At 45.9% G+C, this 18,560-nt stretch overlaps 1 protein-coding gene across 2 annotated transcripts in view; it reads left to right on the forward strand.

The window, feature by feature from the left end:
• Window positions 1–624: 624 nt before the first annotated feature.
• Window positions 625–18,560, forward strand: part of Myzap (myocardial zonula adherens protein) — an 81,442-nt gene continuing 63,506 nt past the window's right edge. Inside the window, exons 1-2 of one of the 2 annotated variants that reach the window (XM_052187860.1) lie at window positions 625–813; window positions 12,570–12,656. In XM_052187860.1, the coding sequence (XP_052043820.1) occupies window positions 739–813; window positions 12,570–12,656 (162 nt within the window). In that variant the 5' untranslated portion in view covers window positions 625–738. The remainder of the gene's footprint in view (window positions 814–12,569; window positions 12,657–18,560) is intronic. The other variant, XM_052187859.1, reaches the window with a different exon arrangement.

The raw sequence follows: 18,560 nt of genomic DNA on the forward strand, positions 1-18,560 counted from the left end.
CATCTGTAAAATGGGGTGCAGGATAATGACACCTACCCCAAAGTGTGGTTGTGAAGACTGATTGACGTAAAGGGTGGTCAGTCCTGCCGGGTGGACACACGGCAATCACTGAATGAATGTGGACAGCCCGTGTTTGCCTTCCTCAACTTGCATTTCTGGTCTTCAACTTAGTCACTTCCTCTGGGAGCCTCTTTCTGGCTCCCGAGGACCTGAGGGCAGCCGCACACTCCCAGCACGCATACCTGTTTTCTACCACAGCAATGACAGCTGTCTCCTCTCAGGGTCACCATCAGGGTGCAAATCTGTGAGGACAGGAATCAGTCGTTCACTAGGGGGCACACATAATAAGCACTCAGTAGTTACTGGGAAAAAAAATGACAAAGACCAAGGGTCCCCGGTGGTCCTTAGGGTTTGACAGAAAGCTGTGGGGTCGTGAGGCCGAGTGGACGGGGTGATATAGAGCCTGGACCCACAGTGTGTGCAGGAAGACTGGACAGGGAGATACAGAGAGGATGACGCTCAACTTGGGGAAGAGAATGCAGCCTGACGAGTCCGGCGAACACAAGAACCCTAGCCCCGCCCCTCTCAGCTCCTCCCAGGCCCCGCCCCCTGGGCTCCTGCCCTGCGGAAGCTGTGGCTTCCAGTGTCTGAGCCTCCCCCGCGTAGGGTGCGCCCCGCAAGCTTATCCTGCCCCGGAGCAGCACGGGCACCCAGCCCTCGCTCCGTAGCCGCTGCGAGATGCTGCGCTCCACGTCCACTGTCACCCTGTTCTCAGGTGGCGGTGCCAAGTCGCCTGGGACGCCCAGTAGAAGGGTGAGTAGCTAGCTGGAGAAGGAGCTGCGGGGCGTCTCTAGCGCCCATCCCTGTCACCCCCCTCCCTTTGTAGGGATATGGGGAGGAGGATGCTTGGGGGTCAGCTGCTGGCCGCTGATACCTCATCTTGGCTTAAGTTTCCTGGCCAGTCCAGGACTGCACAGCGACCCTTGCTCTGGATGCCCCCGAGGCTGGAAGAGAGGGCTTCAGGGAATTTCTGGAATACCTAGAACTTACTTCTTTGCATCTCCACTGTCAAGCCAAGCTTAAATGTGGCACCAGTTTAAAAAGGGCAAGGGAGAGGTTTCTGAGGGCTCCACCCTGAGACGCACAAGTACCGAATATATTTGAAACACAAACTTTCCTACATCTCTTGATTGGGATCATCATATGTCCAATCCATCAGTGATAGACAGTCTCTGATCCAGGAACCAACTTTGCCAAGATGGTTGCCTGTTTGCAGGCCAGAGCTGAGAGGCTGACTGCTCCCGACTCCAGCTGTGCAGGACTTTAGATTACACAGGCACTTCTTTTTTGCAGCAAAGGGGCAGGTCCTAAAGCTCTGAGCATCACCTCCAGGGAGCTTTCCCTGAGGAAATCTGTTTAGCCACAGTCTCTGCTGAAGCTGTTCTTGCCTCCCAGATGCTCTGGAAAGAATGGCCAGACTGGTCAGGTCCGCAGTCTATGCCCCTTCGAAGACCAAGACGTCAGAGAAGACTGCCAGGAGCTTGGCGTGTAGCTTTTTGGTTCTTCTGCTCTCATGTTATTCAACACTTTCCTCTTCTCTAATCGCATTTTCCCACTGTTCGTTCTAACAGGAGAAATCCCCTTCCAAAAGCCCCTCCTGTAGTCGGTCAGTTTGACTTGACCTTCAGTGTTTACCTTCTAAGCTATCTTTCTCCACCTAGTCATGAAAGGCATGTGTTGCTTTGGGGTGAGGGCCAAGTGACAGTGTGTGTGTCTGTTAGACACCTAAGTCTCATAGAACTCTGGTTGCTTGATCATTAACTTAATAAAGTAAGCTTCACATTTGGTTAGTGGGTTTCCAACCAAAGGCTTACCCTATTGCGAGATGGGCATTTGATTCTTTCCCATGGAAGGCTTTGTTAATCAGAACAAAATTGTGGTTGGCAAAGAATGAAATCATTAAAGAGATAGCCCTGAGCTGTGTGCAGCAGTGTGCAGCAGGGCCTACCCACAGGGAGCCTCTGATTTAGGTGGATGCTGGCATCCTGTGGGTGAATACAGGTGTAGCCAGTGCATCCAGTAGCATCTTTGAGATTTTTCCCTTGAATGATGTCTGGACATACTGGAATGCTTTGTCTTTTGGCTAAGCCTGCACCGAAACTTTGGGCTGAAGAACTAAGGCTTCTGAATTTAGACTATATTGGACAGTTTGGAACATTCTAGCACTTCTTGTGGACAAAAATCTTCCTAAAGGATCCGGTGTGTGTGTGTGTGTGTTGATTGACTAATTGACTCACTGAATATTTATAGATCTATTTCTGTGTGCTACAGGGCTGGGCACTCAGTTCCACTCTGTTCCTGTAGGCAGACATTATCACAAATGAGTTTGTGTAGTGAGCAGAGTATTTTCAAGGTTCAGTGACACTAAAAGAAAGACTTTCTGAGGTGTGTAAGGCAAGCCTCTCCCTGCAGGTGAGGTGCTCCCAGCAGGAGCAGGAGTTTGGAAGGCAATTGACAAGATGGATTATAAAAAGAGAACTATCATTTATCTCAATGGATACTTGATATGGACTGTACAATAATGTGTGTCAGACCTGTTTTGTAACAAAACACTAAGTGTTTTTAAAATATTTTTTAAAAAAACCCTTCTAGAAGCACAAGAAAATAAAGTTATACGCTAAATAAATAATCATGAAAAATGTTTCTGAAAATGAGACGTTTCAAGAAATCCCTTCTCTTACCCCTTCTCTGATGTTGGAAGGGAGATGATCTCAAACTGAAATACTTCGGGTTTGTTCAACCCATCACTCCAGAGCCTCCAGCCAAGGATAGCTATGGGTCCAGTCCAGCACAGAATCCTAAATGTTCTCTTTTTAAAAAATAGATTTATTTATTTGTTATTATATGTAAGTACATCGTAGCTGTCTTCAGGCTCTCCAGAAGAGGTCATCAGATCTCATTACGGATGGTTGTGAGCCACCATGTGGTTTCTGGGATTTGAACCTGGGACCTTTGGAAGAGCCAGTCAGTGAGTGCTCTTACCTGCTGAGCCATCTCTCCAGCCCCCTAAGTGTTCTTAAATCACTATGAGATACTTTTGTTTGTTTTGTAACTCAATGGTGTGGTTCTTGAGTATGAACTTTGTAAAGGACAATGCAGTGTCTCAAAGTCAAAAGGTCTGTTAGCTATTAAAATAGATCTATTTTATCCGAAGGGCTTATCAAAGCAGCAGCTGTGGGAGAAACCAGGCTGTGCTGTCACAGAGTTCAAGCCAACCAGAAGTGTTGGTGGCAGTTGATGTTGGGCAGGAGTTGCTCTGAGTCAGCTGCAAGGGCAGTCTCCGGGCTGTCACAGGTCACCCTTTGTTCAGAGACTGCCACCTGCAAATGTACTTAACTTCCCTCTTGTCTGAAACCATCTCAACGGGGAGGAGGCAGCCTAGGGGGAGAATGATTTCTGTTAACCCGATAAACAGAACTCTGAGAGGTATTCGTACACAGCAACCAGTGGGAATTATTAAGAAAAAAAAAAAAGGATCTGCCTTCAAACCAGTTGTGCACTAAAAATAGTTTATCTATGGCAACGGTGGGAAGATAAGTGTTTAGAAAATAGGGACGGGGGCAGAGTGATGACCTTGGGGGATGTGGGGGTGGGATTTAAAAACAAAGTAACATCAATGACTTTGTGATTTTGAAAGGAATTTTGTAATTGACAGTTACTCGCACAGCATAGGCCTTTGAAATGAAGTCAGTTGCGTGGCTAGGATGTGTGCTTGGAGTGGAAGGGGTGTGCTGTCATGTTCTGCAGTCAGGTTCTTTGAGCTCAGACCCTGGGCTAGAGCAGATGTGAACCCTGTCACAGATTCTCTCCAGCACCGTGTTCTCTTGATAAGGGGGGACTGTTGGCTGCTTGCAGCTGGCATTGTGACCCCTTGGTGGCATTAAAATAAAAACCCTAAAACAAATCCAAACAAGGCCATGGGATAAGCTCGTTTCCCAGCCAACCCTTCCTTTGGCAGAGACTTTCTTACAACCCAGAACAGGCCTGCCCCCCATCCTCACGCCCTGGCTGACGCTGATGCTGCTCTCACCAGAGTCTTCTCCCTGCCTTGTTGGTTCGAAATAAGGAATTCCCCTGGACTGGCGTGTGTCCCAACTTCCTCTTTTCAGTGGAGGAAACAGTCTGTATAGCTCTGTTTCCTGTACCCTGTGGAATCCAAGGACAGTGTGTAAGTAACTCTACCATCCTGTAGGACCCGAGGAAGGGACGTGGGGATTTTGGGGGAATTCAGCCCCTGATGGAAGGAAGCTGGTCAAAGCATCCACTAGGGGAAGGAGGCGGATTTTCATTGCAGCCCAAAATCTGCCTGGCTCTTGCTTGGGACCCTCCTGAGCCAATTCCTGACAGGCTAGGTGGTAGAGTTTTAGAATTGTGGCATCTTCGGGACTTAAGCCAAAAAGCCTCTGCCACTAACAGATGATAGAGGCTCAGAATGGGTTTACGGAGCGTTCCACATGTATTCGGTAGAGTGTGAGGAATGGGAGTTCAGCCGTGTTCCTAAGCGACCACAGAGGTCTAAGTGTGTCTCTGTTGATGTTCCCCTAATGCTGTGCATACACGCTGAGAACTGTGTCCCTTTGGGTCCCCACCAAGCTTCTTGGTGGCTGACACACCCTTCCAAGTCAGTGAGCCCCAGATGCCTGATTGAGTTCACTGGAGCTAGACCTGAGGTACTTCAACTGAAGTACTTCATCTGTTACCTGCTTTATGGTTTAAAATGGCCCCAGTACTTTTCCAGCGTGCAGGAGGATAACAGTGGTGCTTGCCTCTTTCCCTCTTCCAATGGGCCGTGTCTCCTAAATGTCAACCATATAATGATCTTTGCTAACATGCAAAATCCAGCCACCTGGTTCTTCTGCTTCAGGAGCCTCTGCAAAGTCAAATTCTACATGTAATATTCAGGTCCCCCAGCATGACTCTTGTATGTCTTGTCTGTCTATCTCTCTACTCTTCCTAGGTATCTCAAATACCTCCCTCTCTGGAGCCTCCTGTGCTGCTTGTTTGGTTTTCCCCTACTCTTGTTGCTTCATACTTCTCCCCTAATGAGAATCTGACTTGTCCTCAGTTCCTCAGCTTGTCCAGCCCACTGTTGTGTGAAAGCTATGAGTGACCACTTGAGAATCTTTAGAGACCTTGGAGGGATGCTCTGTTGATGCAGTGCACCCCACACAAACACAGAGCTCTAGAATCCATATATAGACATATAGATATATAGATTAGATATATATATAAAGAGATATAGATGTATATATATATAGATATATAAATATACAGATATATAGATATATAGATTAGATATGTGATATATAGATGTATTTATATATAGATAGATATATAGATACATATGCATGCATGCATACATGACAGGCATGGTGGCAATGTTTGCTCATAATCTCAGCAGTGGGGATACAGGGACAAACAGATCAGTGTTCTGGTAAATCCAAGCACAGTGGTATAAGGTATTATAGCAGCCAGGGTATAAAAGAAACTTCACATCCATTCAGGAAATGAGAACTTAAGAGGAGAAGCCTGGGATCTAGCCAGCCTGATGCTTCTGTCCTACCTAGGAAGGGAGCAGGTAACAAGTGGGTAGGGGATGGGCCAGGTGACAAGTTTGATGGTTCTGGGACCATCTCCAAGTACTCACCTTGCCTCTTCCTCTGCCACAGTTAGAATTTCATTTATTGGGTTAAGTCAGTGATTCTCAACCTTGGTTCTACGTAGAGTTACTAGGCAGCATAAAGGCAACTCAGGCTTTGAACTATATGGGACATAGGCTGAAATCGTGGACTGGTACCATGTTTATTGGGGAGTACCCCATGTGATTGTGAGTACAGTCGAGGACTCTGAGAGTGTCTCTTTAAACATTGAAGATTTCTTGGAAGGGCAGCTAGTCTGGGGCAGCCAGCAAGATCCTTTGGGCCTTGTAGGTGGCCATCAAGGTGATGGCGTGGGCAGGGGTCAAAGCACTGCTAGATATAGCAGGATCTTGGTGTGCATTTGTGGACTTACACTTTCTTCTCAGAGCTTAGCCTTTGGGTACATTCTGTAACTAGTACAGAAGTGATCCAGAGAGAGCTGAGAGAACAAGGAAGGCCCCCGCCTTCCTCTTGGTAGATTTTGTGAGGCTGCAGCCCTGACATGGGAAAGAAAGTCCCTTTCCATGGTGAGAGTAGAGGCTGGGTGCTGCTCCTCAGACAGATCTGGCCTGCTCTGTTTTGAATGTCTCTGAGCTAAGAGTAGATTTCACCTTGGCCTACAAAGTCAGAATAGTTCTTATCTAGCCCTTTATATAAAAAACGTTGACCCCACCTTGATATAGTGAAGCTACAGGTTCAGGGTCACAACAATTCTTATCTAGACAGCGTGTGTTCCATTCTCACTTGGCCTGGCATGCAGGTTCCAGAGGTTGGATACTTTTGTGTTGAGCAGGAAGGGAAGGTCCATTCTCCAGCCACACCCGCAAAGGCCACACCTGGTGTTTTGAAGGGCAGCTTGGCAGGACTCCACAGTAGGAGTGGACCCTACCTGAGGGAGACATAAATTCGTTTGGTTTATTTCCTTAGGGAAATCCAGTTTGCAAACTGATTAGCAAACTCCTGTTACCACCCCGGGTCATCTTTTCCACCCCCTGAGAAAGATTTCCCTTCCCCCTGGGGTGAAGCCCAGTTTCAGAAGCTGAGAACAGAAAGGTGGGTGAAGCCCCAGAATGTCTTTAGATAAAGACCTCTGCTTCCACAAAAGGGGTCACAGAGAGCCCCAAATTTCCTCTGTGTCCTGAGCTCTAAACAGAGGCTTGATTGTACCTTTCTTTGTGTGTGAAGGAGACCTGATGCTAGCTGTTGCTTCCTTGCCTTCCCTCCCAGGAGGGTGGCTTTAAAGACAGTGGGAGAATCCCTAAGGAGTTTCAGGTATGGTCTCCTTTGTTTGAGTTTACTCTCTCAAACAAATCCAACCCAACCACATTGATACCCTGCTAGGCCCAGAAAAGGCTATAAAAGTCATCCTGGTAAAATGCTTTCCTGATCTCAACCTGTATCTTCCCTTCCATAATTTTGTAGTGGAGAGAGTATTAGGAGAAAGGTCATTATTCAGATGAATTGTTGAACTCATAGTTCAGTGTTAGTCTCTTTATTCATTCCCTGTCATCTGAAAGAGTTTGGCCCTTAGCTCTCTGTTTACGTTCATCTCACCTGCTCACCAGATAGCTCAGGTAATATGTAACATGTCACTCTTTGGACATGTCAACATTGAGCTGTACCTGGGAAGGACTATTTTTCCTGAGAGATGTCTGTTCAATGATGGGTGATGATAAATTTCCCAGACCCACAGACCTCACTCAAGCTATCCTTTTATACCCAGCTCATATGACATCACTTTCTCATAAAGTTCCACTTCTAGTTAAGATTAAGGGTCTCCTTAATCCCCCTAACAAGAAACTTACAGAATTCCTAACATGTGCTAGAGACTGCTCAAGGCTCTTAACTTGTCAGCTAAATTTGCCTTCACACTTGAAAGAGAAAGTTGTTTTACAACTAAGGTAACTGAAGCACTGAGGATGAAGCCACTTTCTAAAGTTTCATAGCTAGTGTCAAAACCAGTATTATAACCCAAGGAATGCATACCCCCATGCTTTAACCTCCAAGCTACACTGCCTCTCAGTACCATGCATTGGCTATGCCTACCATTGTTTTATGTAGCCTTGTTCGAGCATATTAATAGCTTAAGAGCTCCTGGGGCTACCGTAGCTTCTTTGTCATCATGGTCCCTTTCTATCTCTTAAAAAGTACTTTACAAGTCATGGGAACTCAGTCATCAAAGAATGGAGCAAGCCTGTGAGACTGCAGTGGTGTGTGAGCTGCAGTTCTTCACATTGTTCAGACCTCAAGGGCTGAGCCTGCTGCTGAGAGGATACCTGGATATAAACTGTACTAACTACCTTTGAACACTGTTTAGCCTGGAAAAACCCTGGGAGTTGTAAGTTTCAGGAAGTCATAGTGATTAGCATCATAAAATGATGAGATAAGCCATGTTGGGCTGATGTTACTCAGGGGAGATTCTGCACTGGGAAGATGAGTAGAGGGAGGTGCACTCTGCCCAGTCACCCTAGTGCGCAGTGTTCAGGGGTCGTGTTCCTTACCAGAGCTTTTATCAGGAATTCAGAATACCTCCTAGGCCTTTAGCATACTTCATTTGCTGTCACTGAAGCTGATGGATTTAGGAAGAATTAGCAACCGCTCCACACATATTCTCTTTTAATTGTCCTTATTATTGCTATAATTGTGTGTGTGTGTACACGCGCGCACACACACGTGCACTTATACATAAATGAGGAGGTCAGAATAGAGTGTGCATCTAGTGTCTTCCTCTATCACCCTCCACCTATTTCTTTGAGGCAGAATCTCTCCTCATATCTGGGGCTCATGTATTTTCAACTATGCTGCAAGCACTAGATGCACAAAGACACACAATTATAGTAATAACAATAATAAAGGTTAAAAGGGAATATATGTGGGAGGGGCGCTAATTCATCTTAAATTGGGTAGCTTCAGCAGCAGCACATTGTTTCCACTCCTCTCAGAGCTAGGGTTGCAGGTATGGAGGGAAGGCCTAGCCTGTTTCATGGCTGCTGCTAAGAACTGAACTTTGGTCTTCTGGATTGGGGAAAAATGCTTTTAATCAATGAGCCACCACACTAGTTCCATTATTATTTTAATTTAAAAACTACTTGAAACAGTTGCAAGCAACACAGAAATCCACAGCCCACTCACAAACATTTTTTAAAGTGATAAACAACAGTTGTGGTTCCTTAAGGGTGTATTTCTCCCCTTTAAATCTACATGATAAGGGTGCATTTAAAAGCAAAACGAGGCTTAACATTTTGTTCTGCAACTTACTTACTTCCTTTCCTTTTGTTCTTTCTTTCTTTCTTTCTTTCTTTTCTTTTCTTTTTCTTTCTTTTTTTTTTTTTTTTTTTTTTTTGAGACAGGGTCTCTCTGTATAGCCTTAGCTGTTCTGGAACTCACTCTGTAGACCAGGCTGGTCTCCAAGTCACAGAGATCCATCTGCCTCTTCCTCCCAAGTGCTGTGATTAAAGTTGTGTGCCACCACTGCCCAGCAGTTCTTTTATCATAACAACCATATGTTTGCTAGTGAGGTGTATGATCCTGCTCCAAGCTGGAATTAAGTTGCTTGTGTACCATCAATAGTGGGTCAGCATCTATTAAGAATAGCTGTGCTCTTTAATATTTCCATCAAAGCCCTTTATTGATGAGAGCAGATGCTTTGGATGGGACCTGAGATTGCCCCAGGCATCTGCTGCAACAGCCAAATGGCTTTGAAGCCAGATCTTTTATCTTGCAGACTCTTTTCATTTTTATGTGTTGTGTTTACTGTTGACATTGTGCATGTCTTGGTAGGCGTGGCTCAAACACCCCATCCCAATGGTCATGGTGTACTGCCTTCTGTGGGAACTGCATGGAGGAATGTCAGAGTTCTGGGAGGGCCAGTGGAGAATGGTGCAACTGTGGTGAAGCACCATTTCACTTGTGGGTGAATTAATGCATAAAGTCTTTTTCCTGAAAATTACAGCCATTAGAAAATGCCCCTCTAAGATCCATGAGCCAGGGAAAAGGCATTGTTTACCTTCTAATGCCGCAAGGTCCATTGACCAAATAGTTTCCATGGAAACAAGTGTCAGGAAGTCAAGTGGACCTGTTTTGTTTTGGAGCATAGGTTAAGAACATAGTGATAATATCTAGATATTAATAAAAATACTTTACCAGGGCTGGGGAGGCCACTCAGCCAGCAGAGCATTTGCTGAGCAAGTGTGAGGAGTCTGAATCCATAGAACCCACTTCCAGACTGAAATCTCAGCATTCCTACAAATGACATCCCGGAATGCCACAGGCCTGAGAGTGTGGCATGTGCAGCAGCAAGCAGCCAAGATGCTCCGCTGCAAGCATGCCGTCATACAGCACTAAGGGCCTCATGGTTGATCTACGTGACCTCGGCTTCTTTTCCATGGACTTATAGTCTTTGAAGAGGCTTAGTGGCTTGCTTCTTTGCAAGTAGCTTCAGAAAGCCTGGCGCCTGGTCTGGTACAGCAAGGGCTGACATCCTAGGTTGTTCTCTGACTTCCACATAAGTATGGGCATGTATGTGTTCATACTTTTACACATAAATGTGTGCATGTATACAGACACACGCACACACAGAGAGACACACACACACACACTCAACCTTAACATCTATGGAGGCATGCTTTCCTTTTAATCTCATCTTACACTTGAAATTCAGAGAATAAATTTCCCATGGCCACGTAGCCAGCGGATGTTAGAGTCTGTGTGCATGTGTGTATTTGTGCACGTGAGTTCATAAAGATGTGTGTGCATCCTCATGTATGTATGGGATGTGGTGCGTTAGAAACACACTTCCTTTCTTCTGCCGACAGATATGCCACGGATCAGATCAGACAGAAATGATTGCTGAGAATCACGGATTTGCATGGTCCTCCTGGTGTGGCTTACCCTTTAGTGTTTGTAAATGCCAGTCTGGTTTTAGCTGGGTGGAGTGGCCTACAGTCAGAAGGTTTCCTTTCTTCATAGGTGACTCCCAGTTTTCCATTAGAGCTGCTGCCCATCCCGAAAGAGAGCTATCTGGTGGAATGGCTAGCTCTCCTCTTGGCCAACATGTCTGGGTGTGAGCGCTGGGTGCTTGTAAAGCTCTCCAGAACAGAGATAGCCCTGGGTGTCAGGCCAGCTCCATCCTGAGGTCACTGGGAAATGGAGCTGGTCCAGGAGACCGCAGGGATAGAAAGGCACCTTGACACGTCATCATAAAGAACCAGGTTGGAGATAGCCATAAGCAAAACCCAGGGCATCATGCATGTTAAGCAATTACGTTTTGGCTTTGTTTTTTAAGACGGGGTCTCAGTATGTAATCCTGGCTGTCCTGCAACTTGCTATGTAGACAAGACTGGCCTTGAACTCACAATGATTTCCCTGTCTTTATTGTCTGGGTGCTGGGATGGAAGGCATGTGCTACCATACCCAGCCCGGCAGTTGTTGGAGCAGGATCTCACTAAGTTGTTCTAGCTGGCTTTGAACACACTTTGTTGTGCTCAGGCAGCCCTCAGCTTGCCTCTGCCTCTCCAGTAGCTGAGGTTGTGGACCAGCACCACCAGACCTGAGTTAGATGAGCATTGTAATGGCCGGAGCTATTCTTCTTGTACCTCTGTCTCTGAACGTCCCACTTTTATAAGTTTACCAACCATTTTGGATAAGGATTACCTCTGTAATCTCATTGCTTGATTGCCTCTGATAGCTTGCCTCTAGCACACACAGGCCCTGGGTTCCATCCCCAGCAGTACATAAACCAGTACATGAACCTGGTGGGGTTCAGGATCTCCCATTGTCACCAGACTCTCAACAAATCACATGAGCTCTAGCTTTAATGCTTCTTTTGTGTTTAATTTTAAGAGGAATGGTGCAGTTTAGTCTTTCTCTCATTGGATTGACTTGGCTTTGCAGCCCTGAGCTGGAAGTAGAGCCTCCTGTGTGCTAGATCAGAAATTTACCATTAAGACAACACTCCCAGTGCTGGCCTTTTGAAAACTGCTTGAGAACCTTTATTCATGTATGTAAGCTTTACTCTCATGTGTTTGCCTTATCTCAGGTAGTGTGTCTTCAAACTTCATCCATGATCCAATGTATCAGAATTGCCTTCCTTTTCAAAGGCTGGGTAATGCTCTCTGATGTACCTATGTACCTGGCTCTTGCATCTGGCAATAGACATTTACATTGCTTCTACTCACTGAGAATAATGAACATGACTAGAGAAACTTTATGAAGGTTGTGATAGGGATGGTGAGATGGCTCAGCAGGTAAAGACACCTGCCACACAGGCTGGGTGACCTGGGTTTGATCCCCAGGGCCCACATAGAGAGGAAAAGAGAAAACGGATTCCACAGCGCTGGCCTCTGCCCTGCCACCTGCATGCCGTGGCATGCATGCCCGTGCACACACAGTATCTGGAATAAAAACCTTGTGATTAACATTTCCATGTCTGTTGTAGGAAAGTTAAATACACAGGCTAGAAAAGTAGAAAATACCTCCTACCCCTTCACTAGGAATCTAGACGAGAGGAAATTTAAACAATTTAGAATTTAGACAATAGGTACCTGCATTATGGATTTTAGCTTTTATCTCTCCAGTGGAATCTTGGCTTTTATGTGTGGCCTTTTGTTATAAAATTTGAGCCATTTAAAAATGCTTGAAATCTCTGAGGTTATTTAATAGCTCCCAATTTGAGGAGCGGGCTGCTGCTGGATGCTGGGGGGCGCTTGTGCTTGGCCATGCTGGTCTTAGCACGCTGGTCTCCTGCCGGTGTGATCAGGATGACACAATGAGCCCGTTATTGTGGAACAGGTAGAGGGCAAGCCCCGGGCCCCTGGCTCTTTCTGCCCCCAACACTTATCCTAATTGGACTGTCCTCTCCATCTCTTTTAGGCAAATGTCTGCAGACTGCGGCTGACCGTGCCTCCTGAGAATCCAGTGCCGCAGCAAACAGAAAAGAGGATTGAGAGGAAAGATCAGGTGAGCCATCTCTGAGCCACGGCCTGTGGCTGGCCTTGTGCGTTAATGTGTTCTTCTCCATCCCATACCAAGTTATGTGTTGGTCGCTGCTGATGAAAAGGCCCTCAGCCTCTGCTGCCTGTGCAACTTGGGCCCCAGCCCGTGTTTCCTGGGGAACACTGTGGCTCTGTGTAGCCTCCCGGCTGTGGGGACACTGGACTTAGCAACAGGTGCTGTGGCAGGGAAAGTGGTTTTTCCTGGAATGGTCCATGCGGTGGAGTCAAAGGGCCTTTTGTGAATTGCTGGGACTGGAGCAACAGGTTGGAGGCCTGGCTCCAGCTGTCAGGAGGAGCCCAGCGGGCAGCTGAGCATGAGTTTGGCTGGATATCAGAGGCTTCTGCAAGCATTTTGTGTCATCTCTGAACGGAGTGCTGGCACCGTACAGATAAGCATGACCTTACTTTTGCATTAGAGGGACTTGCAGTTTTTCAGGCAGGACCGGTATATAAATAAACAATGGGGATGTCATGTCCCATGTGTTCCCATCTGGGAACATAGAGATGGTGCCAAGTGGCACAGGTGGTGGCAGAAATTTAGGCTTAACAAGTAAATGGGAGGACCTGCTTACCTCTCCACCTGTGGACACCATTTTTCTCATTCCTAAGCAATGACTGGCACCTGAGTAATTGCATCCACTAGGACTCCAGTGGTGAGCACGGCGGTAAACAAGCCAACGACTGCCACCCACGCAGCTTATATTCTAGTGGGCTGAGAAGGAAAGAAAACAAAATAATGACGTGCTTTCTGGAGGGACAGCGTGGGAGAAAGCGATGGGCATGCCGGAGACTGGGCAGGCCTTCTGGTGGACAGTTTATATGAACATAAAATGAAATAGTAGGTTATAAATTTCACAGGTAGAATTATGAGATTGTGACTTCTTGAAATGCACCCTTCACTTTCAACTTAATCTGCAATGAACCATAAACAAGGAAGCCTCTTATAGACTGGTAAGAGGCTGATACTGTCCCAGGGTTTATTGTCTGTGTCTTTGGTTCTTTTCTTGTGACACTCTTCTCCTCACTTGTTTTGTGTGTGTGTGTGTGTGTGTGAAGAGGATGCTGGAACTGAAGTTGTGGATGGTTGTGATCCACCATTGTGGGTGCTGGGAATTGCACCAGTGTCCTCTACAAGAACAAGTGGGCCATCTCTCTAGCCTACTTTTTCTTTTTCAGATAGGGTCTATGACTGTCCTGGAACTCACTATATAGAACCATCTGGCCTCAAACTCACAAAGATCTTGCCTCCTTCTGGCTCTTGTGTGCTGGGATTAAAGGCATGCACTATCATACCTGGGCTCCTATGTGCTTGGATTAAAGGCATCCACTATCATACCTGGCCTCATTTCTTGATATGGGGTCTCTCACCGAACCCAAAACTTACCAATTTGCCATGGACATGCCTCCCAGGACTTTTCTCTCTCTTCCCTCTTATGCTTGTTTTGTCTGTCTGTCTGTTTAATGTGGTTGCTGACCCAAACTCAGATCGTCATGATTGCACAGCAAGTCCTTTACCAACTCAGCTATCTCCCCAGCTCCCTCTTCTTCACTTTCTATCACAGATGACAATTTATCAGGGCTGATGCAAATGGCAAGTGACAGGCAGAGGAAGTAGGGAGGAAGGAAGATGGAGTTATAGCCAGAGACTGGTGAGAGAATGGAAACTCTCTGACCTATTCCAAAGGAGAGGAAGTGCCTGAGCAACAGTACCTGGAAGAATGTTCTCGGAGGTTGGGAGGACAAGCTAGACCTGTGACACCTGGTTCTGGAAATCTAGGCAGCACCAGTAAGGGCCTAGCCAAGGCTTTATGAACTGATTTTATTTTTCATTAAATATTTGTTTATTTTTATTTCATGCATATGTGTGTTTTGCCCGTATATATGTCTGTGTGCCACATGCATTTAGAGTCTATGGAAGAGGGTTTCAGATCCCTGGCACTGGAGTTACAAATGGTTGTGAGATGCAGTGTGGGTGTTGGGAATCTAACCTGAGTCCTCTGGAAGAGCTGAAGATGCTCTAAACCACTGAGCCATCTCTCCAGTCCTGACATCTCTTTCTGGTTGAAATGGACATAGCTTGAACACCAAAATGACGAAGATTTGTACAAGTTAAATAGCCCCAGCTGTTTGCATTGCTTCTCTCTGTAACAACCTTAGCTGTCCTGGAATTCACTTTTGTAGGTAAGGCTGAGCCCAAACCCACAAAGATCTACTTTCCTCTGCCTCCTGAGTGCTGAGATTAAAGGCTTGTACCACCAGTGCCTAACTGAATAGCTTCAATCTTATGAGCCCCTTTATGAGTTGGATTTGGGGACATTTTGGATTTTGAATTTTGGCAGACACACACACACATACACACACACACACACACACACACACACACACACACGCTTAACTGGTAAAGGCTGTACAAATATTTTCAACCAAGTGTTAACAACTCCAACATCTGAAGCTCTTCTGGTTCCAAGCATTTTGAGATAACGGACACTCAACCTACAAAGATTATGATATATTGAATAATAATAAAAGCCCACAACACTAGTGATAACCAGAGAGGCAAAGAGGGAAGGGGAAGGGGAAGGGAAAAGGCCTGTTATGGAATACTAATCTAAAAAAATGTTTGGAATTTCCGGATAGGCTCATCAATGGTAAGAAACTAGTTAGTTAAATATCACTGAGTAGGGTATTCACATGGTCTTAAAATTATAGCCTCTAAAGGAACAGCAGGCCTTAAAGCAGAGCAAACTTTCAGCCATGTGACTCAACCCAGCATTACCATCAGATGACAACCCTGTCAGGGACTTCTGAAGTGAAGTGATTAAGAAGTACACACGATACCTGTGTAATCTCCAGGCTGAATTGTGTAACTGAATTAATGATAAGGACGCGGAAAGGTCCAGAATTCAAGACATGCTACAGAACAATTGGCCTGAATCCCTCCCATGAATTTGATGATATTAAAAACAAGATGAATTTCTGTTATGGGAAAGATAGACTAAGATACTGAACAAATATGAACTGAATAAAATGCTATGAGTGAACTTTGGTTAGATCTTGGCCCAAAAAATTTGTAACAGACATGTTAATATACTACTCAAATTTAGAATATGAGCCATATATTAGCTATTGAATGAATTTTGTTTTTATGTACGTGAAATATGATTAAATATTTCTTTCAGCTTCCCCACAGCTATGAACATGAATGCTTGGTAGCTACATTCATAACTTTTTCCATTACTGTGGCAAACTGACAAAAAGACCTTGAGGAGGGAAGTGTTTACTTTGGGCCAATGGTTTGAGGGCACAGCCCATGGTGGGGCAGAAGCCATGGTGGCGGGAACCTGAGGCAGTGGTCAGAATGCATCTGCAGGCAGGGAGGGAGACGGAAGCTGGAGCTCAGCCTGCTTTCTCCTCTCTATTCAGCCCATGGAATGGCGCCATACACGGTTAGGATGGGGATTTTTACCTCAGTTTACCCAACCTAGAAGCTCCCTCACAGATGTACCTAGTACTTGACATCCTAGGTGATCCGAGATCCTGTCAAATTGACGGTTAGTGTTAACTGTCGTAGTGCCAAAGCTCATAATGCCAGCACGAGCAGGGGCAGTGAAGCTTCAGCCGCTGGGCTCCTGTGATGGCCAGGATTGAGTGGGGTCCTCTTGTTTAGGGAACATCATCTCCTTCCCTTTGTGTCCTTACTCTCGAGCTGATGGCATCTTGGAAAGTTTGAGGAAGAAGCAAAGTCCAGATGGAATGACAGGACCAGGGCCGTGGTGGCTGTGTCCATGCATGTGGTAGAGTGATAGGGAATGAAGCGTTTCTGAGTCCTCCAATGGGGGAAGGGCACCCTGGAGTGGGTGTTCTCAATGAAGAACCAAACTCTCCCAAGGAAAGAGCTGGAGTGCTTAGCTGTGGGTCATACTCAAGCTATGTGCCCATCTTTTGTCTTGAAGAAAAATTTTCAAATTGGTTAAGGGAATGACTCCCCCCACCCCACCCCCTTGCTGTAACTAAACATCAGGTACTACTTTTATTTACAGAAAAAAAGTGTCAAAAGTTAAAATGAAAATTATAAATAGTTTTATGTAAATTGCTAAGGACACATCGATGGTATCATTTTATCAGAGATCACGTGTGTATTGCTATAACTTGCACTAGAGGTCAGAAGAAGATTTTTATGACAGGTACTCATTCAACAGGAAATAATCCATTTGGGGAAAAAACTTCATGACAGAATATACCTGTTGTATATTTCACCACAATAATCTCAACTCCATATTGATTACAATTAGATGAAAATAACATTTGCACTCTGAAATGTTAAGCAGAGAGCTCTCTTTTACAAGAGTCCACAGGGTAGAGGGTGGAGAGGATTGGTGAGACGGTCCAGCTGGTAAAGACCTTCCACCTAGCCTGACAACCTGAGTTTGATCCCAAGGACCTATGTGGTAGAAGATGATCTGATCCCTCTAAGTGTCCTCTTTTTCTTCCGTGTATACATTACAGCACGTGCACACTTACACACATATGCACACACACAAATAAATAAACATTTAAAGGAAATGATAAATGACAGAAACCAGATTCTACACCCTTGAGAAGCCACGGAATAGCTCTAGACTTTAACAGAAAGGATCCTTGTAAAGGAGGAATACACGCAAGGGAATGATCCTGCTTCAGAATCAAGTCACAAAAGTGGTGTAAGCTGTTGGACTAGGAAAGGGCAGGTCACTCTTTCAATGGCAGTTTTCCAACTGCCTTAGTAATCAGAAAGACAGTATAAGTTTAACCCATTTGGGCTAAGTGTTACCACCCACTCTAAGTCCAAGTATAGGCTTTTGGATTTATTTACCTTTTTTCCCTAAGAGATACTTCCTCACATTTCCCTGGGCAGAGTGGCTACTCTTCTGAGACACCACTGAAAAGATTAGAAGAGCCCCAGCCTTCATAAATGTTATTGTTAGGAACAATTTGTCAGTTGACAAAGTGGGGATGCTAAGAATAATGATTTTTAAAAACATCATCATTAGTCAGTCACACACACACACACACACACACACACACACACGCACACACGCGCGCGCACGCACAGCACGCACGCTCGCGCATGCATACTTAGGAATACCCAGGCTCCAGAGCTGTGCACCTTCGATGCTTCCTGCACTGGGCTCAGGTATGATGAGGTCCTAAGTGTCTGTAACAATCTGTTGACTCACTGCAGAAGAACTGGGCTAGAGAGGAGGGTGAGGCTGGCTGTTTCCCCAGGACTGAAGCTCTTGGGTGGTGGCAGCACCCAAAGGTTCTAGTGGCAGCTGGGAAGATAGTGACTCTGACACTGTGTCCTGGCTGGATTCCAGGGCTTGAGTCACTGGGAGCAGGGTTCACCTACCAGCATGGGTCCCCTGAAGGAGCTACTACTTTTGAAGTGGTTGCAATGTGTCCACCCCTCCCAGGCAGCCACAAAATTGTAAAGTGCCCACAAAATTGTAAAGTGCCCAACATTCTGCATGATCCTCACAGCCCAATGACTTTGGTTCCTCTGAAGGGGACTCCATGGTTTGGTAAGCCAGGGATTGGGCCTGGATAGGACACGGAAGTCTGAAGATATGAAATGGCCTCACTGACTTCTAATGGCGTGAGACTTTCCAGAGGATTTCCTGGCCATTAGAGCTGCAGCTGCCTGAGTGCAGCAGAGCCACAGTCACTGACACTGGCACAGCAGATGCCAGTGAGCAGCTGGCCATACATAGCCCCGCTGCCTGCAGGCTGTGTTTCTGTCTGTTCTCTGGTCATCGGAAGAGGCCTTCCTCACAGTTCAGAAGTATTGAAGAGGGCTCATGGGAGTGTGTTGGGAAGAGGCTGAAGGCAA

The sequence above is a fragment of the Apodemus sylvaticus genome, chromosome 7 (genome assembly GCF_947179515.1).
Source record: "Apodemus sylvaticus chromosome 7, mApoSyl1.1, whole genome shotgun sequence".
NCBI lineage: Eukaryota > Metazoa > Chordata > Mammalia > Rodentia > Muridae > Apodemus > Apodemus sylvaticus.